General features: G+C 39.9%; 1 protein-coding gene across 1 annotated transcript in view; it reads right to left on the bottom strand.

Annotated features, from left to right (window-relative positions):
* Positions 1-2,488: 2,488 nt before the first annotated feature.
* Positions 2,489-18,946, bottom strand: part of LOC122561384 (coiled-coil and C2 domain-containing protein 2A-like) — a 268,528-nt gene continuing 252,070 nt past the window's right edge. Inside the window, exons 43-44 of the mRNA XM_043713148.1 lie at positions 13,975-14,152; positions 2,489-2,683 (exon numbers count right to left, since the gene is read on the bottom strand). Coding sequence (XP_043569083.1) covers positions 2,489-2,683; positions 13,975-14,152 — 373 coding nt within the window. The remainder of the gene's footprint in view (positions 2,684-13,974; positions 14,153-18,946) is intronic.

Here is an 18,946-nt window from a genome sequence, read left to right as displayed (position 1 = left end):
GGTTGGACCATTTTTCCTGTTTTGTTCTTTTGGCTAGAAAGAATGTATAATTGGTGCATTGCATACATTCATTTCTTAAATACTAACCGTCACCTCTTCATGCCTTTTAATGAAGTCACCTAGTCTATCACAACAACCGACCCCTTATATCTTTGCAGTGTGCTTTGTTTTATGTAGAATCCTGGCTTTGATTGGACAATTCACTTTCTATCCCAATAAAGAAGTCTACCCTCTTAATGTCTATTTTCTGAAAGGAACTCTCACAATAAGATTATGAATTAATCCCATTTCATTGTACAAATTAAATCTAGGCTAACCTGCCTTGAGTAGTTTCTTCAACATATTTATCAAAATAACCATCTTCTACATCATCCAGGAATTCATTTCCCACAATATTATTGCATATGTGGGTGTTTGCTAAGTCTAAAGGTGGACTAAAATTACCCATGTTTACAGAAATGTCCTTGTTGAATGAATCTCTAATTTCCTATTGCTGTTTGGAGATCTCTAGGTATTTCCTAAAATTGTTTTCTGCCTCTTGTTGCTTCATAGCTCTACCTCGAATGATTCCACACCTAGGTCTCATGTGCCAATATCCTTTCTCACTATTGCACTAATTTCATTTTTCAATAATAACATCACCTCACCTTCTTTTCCATTTTGCCTTCCTTCCTAAAGATTGAATGCCATTTGATGTTCAATTTCCAGTCTTGGTCACCCTGCAGCCATGTGCCATCATACCCTTATAATCCTGCAGCCATTGTACCCATATGCAACAATTTACAACATTGTTAATTTTTACCTTATTGTAAATGTTCAATGCCTTGACATTATACCTTTAGACTTTTTGACATTTCTGTACTTTTTTTTGAACTCCAGTCCTATTTGCTGCCAGCCCTCTACCTTTCAATTCTGCTTTCTACTTTTCTATTTTTCATTTCCATCTATGCTACTCTTCTCTCCCACTCTGGTTCCTGCCCCCTTACTAGTCTAGTTTAAACATTATCCCACTATATTAGTAAACCCTGGCAAAGATATTGATCCTTATCCTCCTGGGATACAATCTATATAACTACCTTTCCTGAATCAATATTACTGTCTCAAGAATCTAAATCCTTCCCTCATACACATTCCCTATAGCCATGCATTAATTCAATCTATCCACCTATTCCTGACCTCGCTAGCACATGACACTGACACTGAGAGGAATCCTGGAATTACAGCCTTCAAGATCCTGCTTTCTAATTTATTTCCTAGCTCCCTAGAATACCACATCAAGGGCAAAAACCAACATTTATACTGCATAAGAGGAAAATGTTAATTGGTTGGCAAATGAATTTTGATCAGTGGAGGTGTAACCATAGAGAATACATCCATTAAAACTGATTGTCAGCCAAGTTTTGTTTAAATTTTAAACCAACATGTTGACTTTGATAGGTGATGACATATTTTCTGAAAAAAGAACCAACAAATACAAACATACATCATACGAAATATGAACAGCAATAGACCATACTTTCCCTCAAGGTGAAAGTGAGGACTGCAGATGCTAGAGGTTAGAGTCGACTGTGAGGTGTCTGAAAAGCTGAACTGTGGTATTGTGATCTTCAAGTTAAACTATCACCATTTGTCTCTCTAACCTGACTATGGCAACTTTTGTTTTTACTGGAGCACTAGCCACTCCCAGTACCACAAAAAGAGGATGACGATGGAAATGCAGAAATAGGTTAGGTAATGTGGGCTCACTGGGGCCAGCTGGTAAGGACTCAGGGACTTGTGTTGGTCTTTAAGTCAGGCAAGGGTCACCCATTGGTTGTCCATTTCTCCAGCAGATCTCTCCATTTTGCATGAGCTGCTCATGGTAGGAGGGGACCACCTCACTCTCAATCATAAAGACTGCATGCATTTCCGAGCTGGTGGCACACATGATGTGACCTCCACCCATCATTAGTTAAAATACCAGTGACAGTAGGATGCCCACATAAGGGACTCAACTGGCTTTCAAGCAGAAAAATTATCTACATGGATTGTATCCCCAGATATTATTAGAAATGTCTCTACTCTGCTTCTCCCTGCTCATTTAAATGAGCCTCCATTATCTCCGCCTCCAGATTGGGTGAGGTGAAATTCTGCCTATGCTTTGTTAACTGGGATTTTGACCACAGGACTTGGTGTAAACAAATGTTTGGTAAATCTGCTAAAGGAGATAAAGGAAAGACAATAGCGTGTAAAATTCCATTCAGGTAGTATAGTGCATGAGAATGGAGGTTTAATTTATCAAAACTCACGGCAACTGTTGGACCAAATGACCTTCCTTCTCCCTATATTCAGTTAACAGGGATTAAATATTAACAAGACAGGACAAAATATTAAGACTGCAAAAGAAAGCACAGTTAAACACAAGTTTATCTTCTAAATTGCAAAGTGAGTTTTCTTTTATGTGTCATGTACCAAAGATGCTTCATAGATCCACACTGTTAATACATTGTTAGGACATGGATAAATGTACCAAAGATGCTACATAGACCCACACTGATAATACATTGTTAGGATATGGATAAACATACACTGCGACAGCAAATTCCACATTGGGGATTTCTATATTATGAATACCAGTACTGTAGACTTTATCAAATATTGCCTGCAAATTTGAATAGCGCATGTGCATAGGAAATCCAGAAACCTGTGGAGGAGCAGAAGAAAAATAATGAATTTCCATAGTTGATGTCTAAATTAGATGCTTTGTGAATCAAAATATTTCTTCTTACCCAATAAATTAAATTTAATAATTTAAACATGCAGAAAGATTCATATGGGGGTGACCTACACACCATTTGACTTAGCAACAATTGGTTGATATTTTGCACATCATGTACAGCTAGCTTATGGAAACCCAGCAGTTTTGTTATAAAACTCGGATGAATAAAATAATGCAAAGCTGTATTTAGTCAAGTTAGTATATAATGTTGTCACACCACTCTGTACTTAAAGAAAACTGAAGTAGTTAATTGAAGTTGTGAGTAGAATACAGGTATGTTACAAAATGATTCATGTTAATATTTACATTATGCGAGCAAATAGGTGTGATCACACTTATCCACCTTGCTGTCATATCCCTTCAACCAGTTTTCCTTCATTCATCTATTTGATATAATCTGATTATTGATCTACTTGTGTCCTCAACCCTGGAAGTGAATTCCATAGTCTTGCAACATTCTGTAAAAATATTTTTCTTTTTCTTGGTTCTAAATGTATTGAATTTACTCTTGTACTTCTGTCTGTTGTTCTTTACTTACTAACATGGAAACATCTATTTCTATACAGCTATCACATTCCCATTTTAAAAAAGTTTTATTAATTAACATTTCATTGTTCTAATAAAAAGTAACCAAAAGTCTTTCTATGAGTTTCTTGAAGTATCTCCACAGAGGCATTTATCCTGTCACCAAGTCACCCTTTATTTACACATGGAAGGTCCTTGACACTGATCCAGCTCCTTTGAGCCAGCTCTCAGAGTATCCATTATTGGTCTTCCCTGATATTGGCACATCATCTAGACAAACGGCGACATACGATAGACCTCATGAAATGTTCTCCATCATCCAAAAATTGCACAAGCTGACAATACCCCAAATGGCAGTCACATATATTAGTACAAACTCTTAATTGTAGTATTAGTTGTAGCATACTTCTGGGAATCCTCATTTAATTGCAACCGTAATTATACATGGTTCATGCCCAGCATCGTGAAGGACAGCTCCCTTCCCATTTTTAGTATAAATCCTCCAAGTGAAGCATTGGATATTTATCCAGCTGCGAGAAAGGAGTTTTACCATTTGTTAAAAATCTCTACAAAGGCAAACCAACCTGTCAGGCTTCACAATTGGTACAACCATTGCTGCCCATTCTGTCAACTGGGCTGGTTTGATGATTCCTTCCCTTTCCAGCCTTTTGATTTCTATCTCTACTTTTGTCTGAAATGCAAATGGCACTGGGCAGGCCTGCAGAATGGTGAAATTGCTTTCTGGTAAACATGCTAGATGGCCTTGGCTCCTTTGATAGTCCCTATACCTTCCTGAAAAACTTCCGGGTATTTAATTAGGACTTCATTCAGGCAGCCATTTTCTAATTGAAAAATGTTGAGCTAATCAAGGTGAATCTTACTCAACCAGTTTTATCCCATCAGGCTTGGGCCTGAGCCTTTTATTACAATCAGTGAAAACTGAACCAGCTGCTTTTTATACGAGACCAGAATTGAAGTCGTACCCTTTATCTGTAATGGTTCCCCATTGTAGGTTTTCAGTCTGGCCAAGGTATTGCACAAACCTAAGGGTTGGAGTCCAGAGAAAATTTTGTTAAAAACTGGTTCTGCGATGGCCTCCCCCTTTATTGGTCTATCTTATAACCGGGTCTCCATTTAACCAGACATTTATTTTGAATTGGTTCTGATTTGGATGTTGTTCAGCAATTTAATTGCTCCAAACCAGATGTGGGTGGAGTTTCCAGGGTGTGCACTCTCCTGGATACCCGACCTATGAGTTCTCTTACTCAGTTTAGATTGAGTGGAACTCTTTTGCTGTCTTTGGTCCACACACCAGTAGCAACTACAATGGCTTTTTGGCCGGGATCCTAAAGAAAATTTTAACCATAGTTTCCTAGAGCAATATATCATGGAGCCAACCAGGGAGCAGGCTGTGCTGGATCTGGTAATGGGTAAGACAGAGTCAATAAATGATCTACTAGGAAGTAGTGATCATAACATGATAGAATTTCATTTTCAGTTTTTGTGTGAGAAACTTGATTTAGAAATAATTGAACCTAAAGAAGGACTAAAGTGGACTGGGCAGTTAGATTAGCAGAAAAGACAGCCAAGTATTGGCAAACATTTAAGGAGGTAATTCATAACTCCCAGATTGTAAGAGAGGATAGACCAACTAGGGCTAACCAAGGAAGGTCAGGAGAGTATAAAGTTAAAAGGAAAAGTGTTTAAGAAGACAAAAGCCAGTGCTAGCCCTGATGACTGGGATAAAATCAGAACCCAGCAAAGAAGGGCTAAAAAGATAACAAAGAGAGAGAGGGCAAATGAGAGGGATATAAAAAATGACCGTAAGGGCTTCTTTAAATACATAAAAAGAAAGTCAAAAATCACATGACATCAGGTTATAGTCCAACAGGTTTATTTGAAATCACAATCTTTCGGAACCATGCACATGATGAAGGAGTGTTGCTCTGAAAGCTTGTGATTTTAAATAAACCTTTTAGACTATAACCTAGTGTTGTGTGATTTTTGACTTTGCCATCCCAGTCCAACATCGGCACCCCCACACTATATAAAAAGCGGTAAAGTAGCCTCTTGGAAAATGAATCTTAAAAGATAGTAATAGAGAACAAGGAAATGGCAGAGAGTTAACAGATGTTTTATCGTGAAAGATACTTCAAACATCCTATTAATACTAAAGGATACAGGGGAGGAGTACCATCACTGGAGGAGTAGCATTAGACAAACTAATGAGGCTAAAGGCAGATAAGTCCCTTGGTCCCAATGGCTTGCATCTTAGGATCCTAAAAGAAGTAACTACAGAGATAGTGGATGTATTGGTTGTAATTTTCCAAAACGCTTTGGAATCTGGGGAAGTACTGGAGAATTGGAAAGTTGCCAATAGGCAATCCCTATTCAGAAATGGACAGAGGCAAAGAATAGATAACTATAGCCAATTAGCCTAGCATGTATTGTTTGAAAAATGTCAGAATCAATGATTAAGGAAGTAATAGCAGAACTTTTGGAAAATCATAACCTAATCAAGCCGAGTCACATGGCTTCATGAAGAGAAATTGTATCTGAAAAATTTAAGAGTTTTTCAAGGAAGTTTCAACCAGAGTGGATAGAAGGGAACCAGCAGGAACCAGAAGAACAAGGTACCTCAGAAGATGTTAAGTCAAAAGGTAAGCTCATGATATTGGAGGTAGTATATCATGTGGATAGAGCATTGACAATGGACAGTCAACAGAAAGTAGGAATATGGGGTTCTTTTTCAGGTTGGCAATCTGTAACCAGTGGAGCTCCAAGGGATCAGTGCTGGGACAACAAATGTTTACAATGGACATTAATAATTTGGAGGATGGAAATGGATGTATTATAGCCAAATTTGCAGATGACGCAAAAAAAGTAGGTGGAAAGGGAGGTTGCGAGAGGAATATAAACAGTTTCTGAGGAATATTGATACACATTTGTAAGGCAACATTTGGTGTACTCTATACGACTGTGGTAACCCTGCTATATGAGAAATGTTATCAAAATGAAAAAGATGCAAAAAAGATTTACAAGGTTGTTACTGAGACTGCAGAGTTTGAGTTATAAGGACAGACAGGTTAGGCAGAGATATGTTTCCTGGAGCATGGAAGGCTGAGAGGTGACCTTATAGAGATTTATAAATTCTTGAGGGGCATTGATAAGGTGTATAGCAAGGTCTTTTCCCCAGGGTAGAGGAGTCCAAAACTAGAGGATATAGGTTTAAGGTGAGAGGGGAAATATTTCAAAGGGATCTGAGGGGCAATATTTTTTCCACACAGAGGGTGATGCATATGGAACAAGCTACCAGAGGAAATGTTGGAGGCGAATACAATTGCAACATTTAAAAGACATTTGGACAGGTACAGGAATGGTTTAGAGGGATATGGGCCAAATGCAGACAAGTGAGACTAGTTCAGTTTAGGGAACCTGGTCAGTATGGATGAGTTGAGTTGAAGGGTCTGTTTCTGGGCTGTATGACTCTGACTCTAAATGGGCAAATAGTTGGTAAATAGAGTACAATATGTGAAAGTGTGGAGTTATTTTTAGTTTTGAAGGGGGAATGTGTTATTTAAATGGAGAATAACCGCAGAAATTTGCAATACATAAGGATTTAGGGATATTTAAGTATGAAACACAGAAAGCTACCACCCAGGTATTGCAAGTAATCAGGAAGGCTAATGAAATATTATCCCTTATTTCAAGGGTATTGGAGTACAAGAATAGAAAAGTCTTCCTGTAACTGAACATGGTGCTGATGAGATCACATCTGGAGTAGTGTGTGGAGATTTGGTCCCTTTATTTAAAGAAAGCTATCATTCCATTGGCGGCAGTTCAGAGAAGGTTCACTGGGATGATCCTAAAATAGAGGAATTATCTTACGAGCAAAGGCTGAATAGGTTGGCATACTACTCATTGGAATTTAGAAAAATGAAACTATCTCATTGACATAACAGGATTCTTAAGGACTTAATAAGTAAATGCTGAGAGGATGTTTCCCCTCGTGGGAGAGTCGAGGATCAGGTGGCATAGTCTCACAACAAAAGGGTGCAAATTTAACACTGGGATGAAGAGGATTTTTTTTCCAAGAGGGTTGTGTATATTTAAGGCTGAGGTAGATAGATTCTTGATAAGTAGGGAGATCAGCGGTCATGGGGAAAACACAGGAAAGTGGACATGAGGATATAGGTTCAGCCAAGATCCTATTGAATGGAGCAGGCTCAAGGGGATGAACCGTCCACACCTCTTCCTATTTCATTTGGTCTTTGGGATAGTTCTAAAGTTGTGCAATCAATTATTTGGGTGTCTGCCTACCTAATGCCCCTACTCTCAGCCTACTTTTCTCAATCTCTTGACTCACAAGCCACAAATTGTGTAAGCATTCATTTCTTAGATTCTTCTAGTATTCTAACATGTTTTGTTCATTTCTCTTTAACTGTAACTTTTCCAGTAAGTAGAGAACTGGCTTGGATATACTGGATTGAATTTTGTGATGGCTGCAGCAAACAGGTTGGAAGGCAAGGAGGGGAGAAATAGGGATGGGATGAGCTTACCTGGAAAGCTGACATTGTGATGACATCAGTTCTGGATTTTATAAGCATTGTAAAAATTGCAAGGCAATAACTAGCATAATACGGCAGCATTGCAATTTGAATTACTGAGCAAGGACTTACCATGAATTTGAATAGACCTCATTTAATTTTATGGGAGTTTAACATAAATCAAACGGGGATCATGCACTTTCAGATCCTTGCCTAGTTAAAGCTGATGGTACTGAGGTAAACTGTCTGAACACTTACAGGAAGGCAGTCACAGAAAGTGCTGGGAGGAAGTCAAGAAGGGGAACCTGGTAAACAGTAGCAGTCAGAAGTGTTGTACTGATGTCCTGATGAGAAGGGAAAGCGCAGAGCGGGTCATAGTCTTGCAGCAGGGTTTGTCACAAAGGGATGCTGCAAGGATAATGTGGTGGGCATAAAGGGATTGCTGTGCTGATGCCAAGAGTGGGAAGATTGAGCACAGAGGGGAATGCCGCAATAATGGCAAGGATGGGCACAATAGGAGCATAAGCATGTGCTCAGTGGATTTAACTTGCATAGGGCAGATAATATAGGTCAAGGGTCATCACTAGGGAAAACCAGATGGCATGGGTCTAGCACATACAGTCATTGAAAACATATGCACTAAACAACAGAGGTTCAGAGGGCTTCGATTGCTGACTGAATAAACTGATGATTCTCCACCAGAGAAGCAACAGCGGCTGCTTATATTAGGGCTTATGTGCAGCAGAGTGCTTTCATAACTCGTCTCAACTATCTGTAAATGTCTAAGCACCAGTATTGATAGAGTCCATGGCTCTTTGGGTTAGCCGTCATCGAATTATCTGCCATGCTGTAGGATGAGATGAACCTGCCATCATGAGGATCACATTCACAAATATAGTGCAACATCTTCAACAGTGTTTTAGAGTCTTAAACTTAACTATTCCTTTGAGGCATAAACAAATATATCCATTTTTGTGACAGAGGAAATGAAATAATTTTTCACTAGTTTTGATGCAGGAAATCAAACATTGCTTGAAATTAAAGATTATATATTTTGACTTGGCAATAATTCTTAATAACCTATTAGCATTTAATAACTTAGTGCTCTTAACAGCCCACAAACTCATCTCTTGCTCATTGTTTCACATCTCCAACCTTTCCCAATTTATAGTCTTTCCAACTCATTGCCTTGCTAAAACTGCCACTTCTCCCAACACACTATTTTCATACTGAATTCTTTTGCTTACCACCAATCCAAACTCTCCCGCTCACTGCTTCTCCCCACTCAGCAATTTCCTACAAAATCCTCTTGCTCACCACCACTCCCAAGAGCAGCTGCTTCTGTAAATCTTTGTATCTCCATGAGATATCATCAGTCAAGTTGAATTAATTAATTAATTAAATACATCAATAATGCCTCAGAAATACATATGTGTGCCCAGAGTTCTCAAGTCCCTCAAAAACTACGCAATGATTTACAGTGAACCGTACTCCTCCCTCTAGCAGTAGGATGGAAAGACATTCTCAGCCATGCTAACTGGCTGACCACTAAATATCAGTAGTCAGGATACCATACCACATTCATCACCTCCTGCAATGGTTAAGGCCATAACTTCCAATGCAAGACAAACAATTTCCAAGACAAACAAGGTGCTACAATGGAAGAACAGCCACCTTCATAGTTGGGACACTACCATTCAAAGGGACTTCCAGGGTATCACTGCTGCCTCACAGTACGAGGGATCCAGGTTTGATTCTACTCTGGGGGGACTGTCTATGTGGAGTTTGCACATTCTCCCCATGTCTGCTTGGGTTTCCTCCAGGTGCTCCAATTTTTCCCCACAGTCCAAAGATTAGATTAGATTACATTAGATTAGATTACATTACAGTGTGGAAACAGGCCAACAAGTCCATACCGACCCGCCGAAGCACAACCCACCCATACCCCTACATTTACCCCTTACCTAACACTACGGGCAATTTAGATTAGATTACAGTGTGGAAACAGGCCCTTCGGCCCAACAAGTCCACACCGACCGGCTGAAGCGAAACCCACCCATACCCCTACATTTACCCCTTACCTAACACTACAGGCAATTTAGTATGGTCAATTCACCTGACCCTGCACATCGTTTTGGATGGTGGGAGGAAACCGGAGCACCCAGAGGAAACCCACGCAGACACGGGGAGAACGTGCAAACTCCACACAGTCAGTCGCCTGAGGCGGGAATTGAACCCAGGTCTCTGGCGCTGTGAGGCAGCAGTGCTAACCACTGTGCCACCGTGCTGCCCACTAATGGCCTGCTTCCAGTCTGTAACTATTCTATGATGCTCTGATACTATAACAGTCTACCACTCTGCTCTCCTTCAGATCAGCAGGATTTCTAAGACATTAAATTTAGCATGGCCAATTTACCTGACCTGCACATCTTTGGACTGTGGGAGCACTGTGCCACCGTGCTTTGCAGGTTAGGTGGATTGGCCATGCTAAATTGCCCATACTGACCAGGAACCTGGAGGAAAGGTGGATTAATCATGTGAAATAAGTGGGTGGCTCTGTGAGGGATCCTCTTTGAGAAGCAGTGTGGACTCAATGGGCCAAATGGCCTGCTTCCAGTCTGTAACTATTCTATGATGCTCTGATACTATAACAGTCTACCACTCTGCTCTCCTTCAGATCAGCAGGATTTCTAAGACATTGGCCGTAGCAGACTTACAATGACTCCAGGAAGCATGATCCTACTGTACTCACTATGGAAATTGAAACTTGGAGCTAGGCTTCTCAGCTTAGACCTGCTTGAGTTCACAATCAAGGCAATCTAGAGCCTTCTATCACCTTTGCTGAAGTTAGTGGAAAGCACCTTGTAGGAACAGTAGAATTCAAAGTGGTTATATTATTAGTCTACGGTATTAGCTAGTAGTTTTGAGTTTGTATTTTCAGACAAAGGATGCTAATGAAAGGATACTAAGGAAAATTAGTGAGCATACAAATGTGGTGAATCGGGAACTGTGGTGAAGTTACTTGTGTTATTGCTCATGAATTGTTTGATCACATACAGTCTGGCAGAAAGGGACTGCCTATCTTGTTAACTACCTTGCTCTTCAAGTCCCTCAATATCCTGTCGTACACCCTTCACTCCCTCAGACTTCTCCTCATCAGTAACCAGAACTATTGTCAAATAAATTAAGGTGGACACTACTGTTTGGATTGTTGAAGTCCAGTATTTTTGGGCTGACTTGAAGCTGAGCACTCAATAAAACCCTTCCTCAATTAAATTGTTAATTTCATTCTTACTGAAAAAATAAAAGATTTGTGTGTAATTTTGCAATGATCCCAGACCTTCACCTCTGGAGACTTGATTAATTCAAGGAAAGACTTACATTAAAGATAAAACACCCTTCGTGATATCTGGACATCCAAACTATTTTACAGATAAATGCATATAGAGTAATAGAGGCGTTGAGATATACAGCACGGAAACAGGCCCTCTGGTCAAAATCGTCCATGCCAACCAGATATCCCAACCCAGTCTAGTCTTATCTGCCAGCACCTGGCCCATATCCCTCCAAACTCTTCCTATTTAATACCCATCCAGATGCCTTTTAAATGTTGCAATTGTACTAGCCTCCACCACTTCCTCTGGCAGCACCACTTCCTTTGGCAGCTCATTCCATACACGTACCCCCTCTGAGTGAAAAAGCTGCCTCTTGGGTCTCTTTTATATCTCTACCCTCTCATCCTAAACCTATGCTCGCTAGTTCTGGACTCCTTCACCCCAGGGAAAAAACTTTGTCTATTTATCCTAACCCTTCCCCTCATGATTTTATAAACCTCTATAAGGTCACTCCTCAGCCTCCAATGTTCCAGGAAAAACAGCCCAGCCTATTCAACCTCTCCCTATAGCTCAAATCCTCCAACCTTAGCAACATCCTTGTAAATCTTTTCTGAACCCTTTCAAGTTCCACATCTTTCTGATAGGAAGGAGACCAGAATTGCACACAATATTCCAACAGTGGCCTAACCAATGTCCTGTACAAACTCCAGCTGCCACTTCTCAGCCCATTGGCCCATCTGATCAAGACCCTGTTGTAATCTGAGATAACCTTCTTCGCTGTCCACTACACCTTCAATTTTGGTGTCATCAGCAAACTTACTAACTATACCTCTTATGCTCGCATGATATAAATGACAAAAAGTAGAGGACCCAGCACCGATCCTACTAGTCACATGCCTCCAATCTGAGCAAAAACTCTCCAACTCCACCCTCTGTCTTCTACCTTTGAGCCAGTTCTGTATCCAAATGGCTAGTTCTCCCTGTATTCCATGAGATCCAACCTTGCTAACCAGTCTCCCATGGGGAACCTTGTTGAACACCTTACTGAAATCCATATAGATCACATCTGCTGCTCTGCCCTCATCAAACCTCTTTGTTACTTCCTCAAAAAACTCAATCGAGTTTGTGAGACATGATTTCCCACGCACAAAGCTATGTTGACTATCCATAATCAGTCCTTGCCTTTCCAAATACATGTACATCTTGTCCCTCAGGATTCCCTCCAACAACTTGCCCACCACCGTCATCAGGCTCACTGTTCTATAGTTTCCTGGCTTGTCCTTACCACTTTTCTTAAACAGTGGCACCACGATAGCCAACTTCCAGTCTTCCGGCACCTCACCTGTGACTATCGATGATGTAAGAGGCCCAGCAATCACTTCTCTATCTTCACACAGAGTTCTAGGGTACACCTGATCAGGTCCTGGGGATTTATTCCAACTTTACCCGTTTCAAGACATCCAGCACTTCCTCCTTTGTAATATGGACATTTTTCAATCTATTTCCCTACATCATATATTAAAGTATAATCACTGTTGTAATATAAGAAGCTACGCAGCCAACTTATATGCAACAAGCTTCCAAAAACAGCAGTGTGATAATAACCAGATATTGTTGTTTTATATTGTTATTTTATTGTTGTATAAGCATTAGCTAGCATACCGTCCACCCGAGAGAGCAAATGGGGCCTTTGTATAACAGCTCATCTGAAAGACAGCATCAAGAACTGTAGAACAGACCTTTATAACTGTGCTCTTTTGTGAACCTAGATGTTGTGCTCTCGTTCCTGAAGTGACATTTCAACTCACAGTTTGCAGAGTAAAGAACAGATACAAGAATGTTCCTAACATAGCCATAGTTATAAATTACCCATTTCAATTTTTTTGAAATAAAAATCTGTAAGCAATGAATCTCAGCAAAATTTTATTAAAATCTGCTTGACAGTCTCATTTGGAAGCCAGAAGAATGATTAGATTAGATTAGATTCCCTACAGTATGGAAATGACTAATAGGAAAATAACATATTGATGCAGTGTTGTTGCTGTTAAAAGTCTGGAGCCTGAGATGAATTGAAGAAGCAGAAAAGAGATTCCATTTTGTACAATCATGCTAATATCAGGTAACTAAAAGGAAACAGCTTCAAACTCATGTTAGAAATCTTCAGATTAATTAACTCAAAATTCATACTCATTTTCAAAAGCAATTTGCCTACAGTTAATTTTCTACAATTTAGAATATAATTACTATATCCATTCCCTAATACTGACTTTATCTCTCCCTTTGGCAACAGTTTGAGATCAAGCCAGTCTGTTCACAGGTTTGATGTCTCATTTGATCCTGAGATAAAGGTCCAATGTTAAATTCAAGACATTTCTAACACCACCTATATCCATATTAGTAATATTGATCAAATTTTCCCCTGTCTCAGCTCATCTTCTGCTGCACTCATTCATGCTTATGTCAATTATAGTATTGACTATACCAATGCACATCTCCCACATTCTACTGTTCATAGGTTTAAAGTCATCCAAAATACTCTGTCCATGTCCTAACTCATACCAAGTCCCATTTCCCTATAGCCCTGGTGTTTGCTGACCTTCTTAAACAAGCTTTAAGTCATTTGGACAGCTGTCTCCACATGCTGCTTGGTGTAATACATTGCTTTTTAATGCTCCTATGAAATGTCTTGGGATGTTTCATTTGGTTAAAACTGCTACACAAGAATAAATGGTTGTATTGACAATTTCACAAGTCAGTGATGTGAAGATTTTAATTGAAAAACTAGTATGTTCTAAGAGGTAACACAAACCTTGAATTCTTTTAATAAACTCTCTAATCCTGCGCTCTGTTCTTCACTTACTGAGCGACCAAGGTTTTGTTCAAGTAGTGGAAGAAAATTTTGAAACACTCCAGTACAGTAACGGTTCCATCGTGTAGGGTGGTGAGCTCTCCATTCCATGATTTTGTTCTTCAATGCCCATTCAATTCTAAACCACAATGAATAAATAAAGAATAAAGCATATGATAAAACATGCTGTACAAACTTATGAAATAGGAGCAGAAGTAGGCCATTTAGGCCCTGGAGCCTGCTCCACCATTCGCCATAACCATTCTGCTGATCTGATTGTGTTTCAAAATCCACATTCACATCTAACCCCAAGTATTCAATAGCTTCAATCATTTTCTGAGACAAAGGATTCCAAAGTTGCACAATTCTATGAAAGAAACAAATTTACCTCATTTCAGTTTGAAAAGGGTGACACCTAATGTTAAAACATTGCTCTCAAGTTGTGGACTGGTCAATATCCTTTCCACATCCACCTTGTCAAGACCATGCAGGATCTTATAAACCTATATTAAGTCATCTCTTGCTCATCTCAACTCCAGTGAAAACAAGTCCAGCCTGTCCAACCTATCATTCATTAGACAACCTGTTCATTCCAAATGGCATTTGGTCTCAGGAAACAGCCTTAAGTTCACAGGAAAAAATTTAAATGTTCAACACGAGGATGGGTTATCACACTTATAAATTAATTTGTTTAAGTGATAATTACATATTTAACATCAGATTTCTCCATACAGATAAATGTCTTTTTTCTGGCTTAGTTCAGCGAAAAGGCCAGCATTTAACAGAAAAGATTATCTATACAGCATCAATTTAGCCAAAATAATCTATAAACTCACCCACATTCACAACACTAAGTGCTATATTGATAGTTAGGGTATGGTGATGTGGCCTCCTCCGCTGCTTCTCCAGGAAGAGGCTAGCCCTTCTCTGCACCATCTCCCTACCAGGAATTCGAGGTCCGTACTGGAGAATCGCAGTGTCACCTTCCCCTTATTAAGTATACAGCAGTCTTCCGTGGTGCTGTTTGTGCACTATCTTGTCTCCAAATGGCAGAAATGCTCACAGGTGTGGGCATCTTCCAGTGTTCATGCCACTAGCACCATATTTGAAGCTCAGCTGTGCACCAGTTCAAGTGCTACAAGCTAGTAATAGCCCTTCACAGTTCAAATAAATTTGTAACTACATTTGTAAATACATTTTCATTCCCATCACCATCTTTCTGATCAACTGCCTTTTCAACAACAGTGATAAAAATGAATTTAGGGATATTTCACTTTCTTAGCGCTACATGATATTAGAACCTGTCTGAAGGAGTGTTATTCTTTTTCTAACACCCATTGTAGCATTAATTCTGGTCGTGTTTGAATAAGTATTAGATCTTGTAAAGTCTTACAACTGTTTGTAAAGTTAACGTTTTTAGCCAACAGGAGAAGCCAAGAGAGAGCAAACAAAAAGGCTGCAATTTTATTTCAGCATTGGCTGCTTGCTTTAACAGCAGCAACACATCTACTGTCAATGTATGATAACTTCACCCAATTCAGTTCCATTGGGACTGAGTGTCAAATACCTCCTGGATTATTACACTATCTTTTGCGCTCTGCCATGGTGAAGGTGTATATTTCTCCTGATCAAAGCCCTAGTTTTCCTCATTGGAAGAATCCTGCAGCTTTTACACCTCATTGTCAGTCAGACTCCTGTTTGGCTGCTCCACTTGTCCAGAGCACAGCAGACAAGGATTATGCTGTCTAGTCTGTAGCATACTGCAAGGAGCCCCCAGAACTGGACAAGTATGGGAACCTCATTTGGAGGAGCCCATTGTGTGGTCCTTGGTGGCCCCAGTGGAAGAATGCATGGCAATGTCTATACACTCAGCCTCAGGGATTCTGTAACAGAGTGATTAGCCATAGTGGCTCTGTCCCAGCATCCATTCTTGTAAGGTGTATGTCCCTTGGAATGAAACGAACTCACTAATCATCAAGGATACAGACATCATCGAAGCTTCCAGGGTACCTGTCACAGACTTCCAAGATGTGGTTGTAATGGTCACTGATGAATTAGACATTGACCAAAAGGAACCCATCCTATTAAGTTAGTGGTTTTATGATATTGTGCTTTCAATGTTCTGAGTGTAAAATATGTAGCACTTTGCACCTGAAATGCTTTAGCTGATGACACAGTTCTACCACAATGTCCTAGGGCATTCTCGTTGTGTGGTAGCTCTGTGTCTTGTTTATCTGAAGGACATTCCATTGAAGACAAAGGACCATATGCTATCTGTACTTTCCCTGCATCTTGAGTGATGTTTTGCTGCAAATTCTGCATTGGAGACTAGAATTGTAGATGCATGTGTTTCTCATCACTTTCCGTGGCTATTCATTGCACTATGGCCAGAAATGATAACAGTTGCTTCAGTGGGGTCAGTTGATAATGGTTCCAATGAAACAATGTCAGGAATATCAGAAACTGAACATCTTCTTAGTAATATGATCAGTCAGCTTTTGCAGACAGATAAATGACAGTTTACCATAGGTCTCCTTACACTTGGACACGAAAACTTCTAATAAGAAGGGGGATGGGTACCTCTACACAGTAGAACTTACTTAGAAGTCTAACATAGTAGATCTCATTCAGAGAAATGTTGCACAAATCATGTCACACACATGCAGGTAGAGATTATAAATATGGTGGAACTGATTACGCCCTTCACGCCCCTGCACATGACCTAAGGAAGGCAGCATTGTGTATAGAGAATGCTACACAATACTTACAGTGCAATGTATTAGGGAAGCAACTCCTGGTCCTTGTGCAGCCTGAGGGACCTTGGAATGTGTTTGTGGATTAGATTAGATTACATTACAATACAGCGTGGAAACAGGCCCTTCGGCCCAACAAGTCCACACCGACCCGCCGAAGCGCAACCCACCCATACCCCTACATTTACCCCTTACCTAACACTACGGGCAATTTAGCATGGCCAATTCACCTAACCTGCACATCTTTAGACTGTGGGAGGAAACCGGAGCACCCGGAGGAAACCCACGCAGACACGGGGAGAACGTGCAAACTCCACACAGTCAGTCGCCTGAGGCGGGAAATGAACCCGGGTCTCAGGCGCTGTGAGGCAGCAGTGCTAACCATTGTACCACCGTGCCGCCCATAAATGTGAACCACAAATGACGCTTCATAGGTCACCTGTCTTATTCCTAGACCCCAGGAGAGATTTCAAAATTTATTATGGTTCCAGATGAGTACCCCAAACTGTTAAGCTCCAGGGTAAGGAGGTTGTATTTGGTCCCATTCTTTACTCACCTACCCTCTCAGTTGGCCACAACAAGATTAATTTAAAAACAGATTCTTTCCCTTGTGGATACTTTTTCCCCAGACCTGAATGAAGTTATATTTTAAAGTTTAACAAAACTTTCTTGAGTTAACAAACAATGAGGTTCTTCATTACAAAAAGATGAAAAAATTAGTAACCCAAAATACATGCAGATAGATTAGAAAAACAGGAGCAAATTCAACAAATTATTTTTAAAAGATTTACAGATCAGTCCCTGAATTGTTAATGAATAGTAGATAGTTGAAAGTTACAGCCATTGCATTGGAAGTTCCTGACACTATTCCATTGACAGTTGAACAGTTGGTGGTTTCATAATCTTTAATTTTGCAGATTGCTTGAGGTTCTGTGGTTCTGATTCCTTTCAACCATGATTGAATTCCAGTGTTCCTGATGAAACCAAGTCTTTTTGTAGTCCAACTTTCATTTTTGTTTGACTGCCAGCTAACTGACTTGAAGCACTCAGAATGGGAGAGAGTGTTTACCTGAAATATAGAGGTAACTAGGAGATAGATCTTCATTAGTGACCTTCACATTACTTTAATATTCAAACCCAGCCTGGTATATACAACAATGTTTAGCTCCAGCAGCTCATTTCAAATGGAAAAACACAAAATGTATCTGTAGTTTGGGATGTAATCGGCAGGGGGTGGCTCACTATTGAGCAGGAGTAGGTCAACCCTTTGTTATCTTTGTAGTCACAAGAGATCGTAGTCCAGTCTATTTTGACTTGTCCTGTCCTCACTTTGAAGGGTTGCTGTTTGAAGTGCCTTTCACAGCTCAAATGTACATTCCGTGGGTCTCTCCCCAGACAGCTGCTTAATTTGTATCGCTATCATTTTTGACTATATCAACCTTATTTTTTAAAAAAACATACACAATTTGGAATTACAAGTTAAAATGTCAATAGTATATTAGGATTCTTAACTTTGATCATGACACTTGTGATTACTTCTGCTTCACAGAGATTATTCTGATTAAGTCATAATGATCAATCTCATGATTAAGACTGCTATGTCCTGGATTTGTAATCAACAAGCATAAAATATACAAGCAGAAATTTGTGATGACAAATGTCTTTGACCCGTAATGTGAGTTCTTGGTTAACACATTTGCCCCTCGAAGGGACTATATTGCTTACCAATGAAGCCTGCTTGCTCAGACAAAAAAAAAACACAATCAACTGACATTAAGTATGCTGGCAGCCATTTTTCATTTTCATTTCAGGGCACACTCCATGGGTATTGACACCCTGAAACCTCCATCCATGGAGATTGATATTGACATAAGCATCAGCCTCACTGGAGAAGACCTTGGCAAGCCACAGCTGCCAGCTAACGTCTCTGACTCTCACCTTGTGTTTTGAACAATCTTGCTGCTACCTGAGAAAATAGCAACCTACATACATAAATGATGCAAATAGATCCTAGCCACTCACAGGCAACATTCTCACCTGGCCATTAAAAACTTAAGCAAAAAATCATATTTCTTTTACTTGACATCGAGAATCTCATTTTTCCTTTCTTTGTATTTTCCCAACCGTCTCACTATTGCCCACAGCATTCGGGACTGGGAAAATTCCATTCTGAATTACAG

The sequence above is a fragment of the Chiloscyllium plagiosum genome, chromosome 22, assembly GCF_004010195.1.
Source record: "Chiloscyllium plagiosum isolate BGI_BamShark_2017 chromosome 22, ASM401019v2, whole genome shotgun sequence".
Taxonomy (NCBI): Eukaryota; Metazoa; Chordata; class Chondrichthyes; order Orectolobiformes; family Hemiscylliidae; genus Chiloscyllium; species Chiloscyllium plagiosum.
This window is presented reverse-complemented; position numbering and strand designations above follow the sequence as displayed.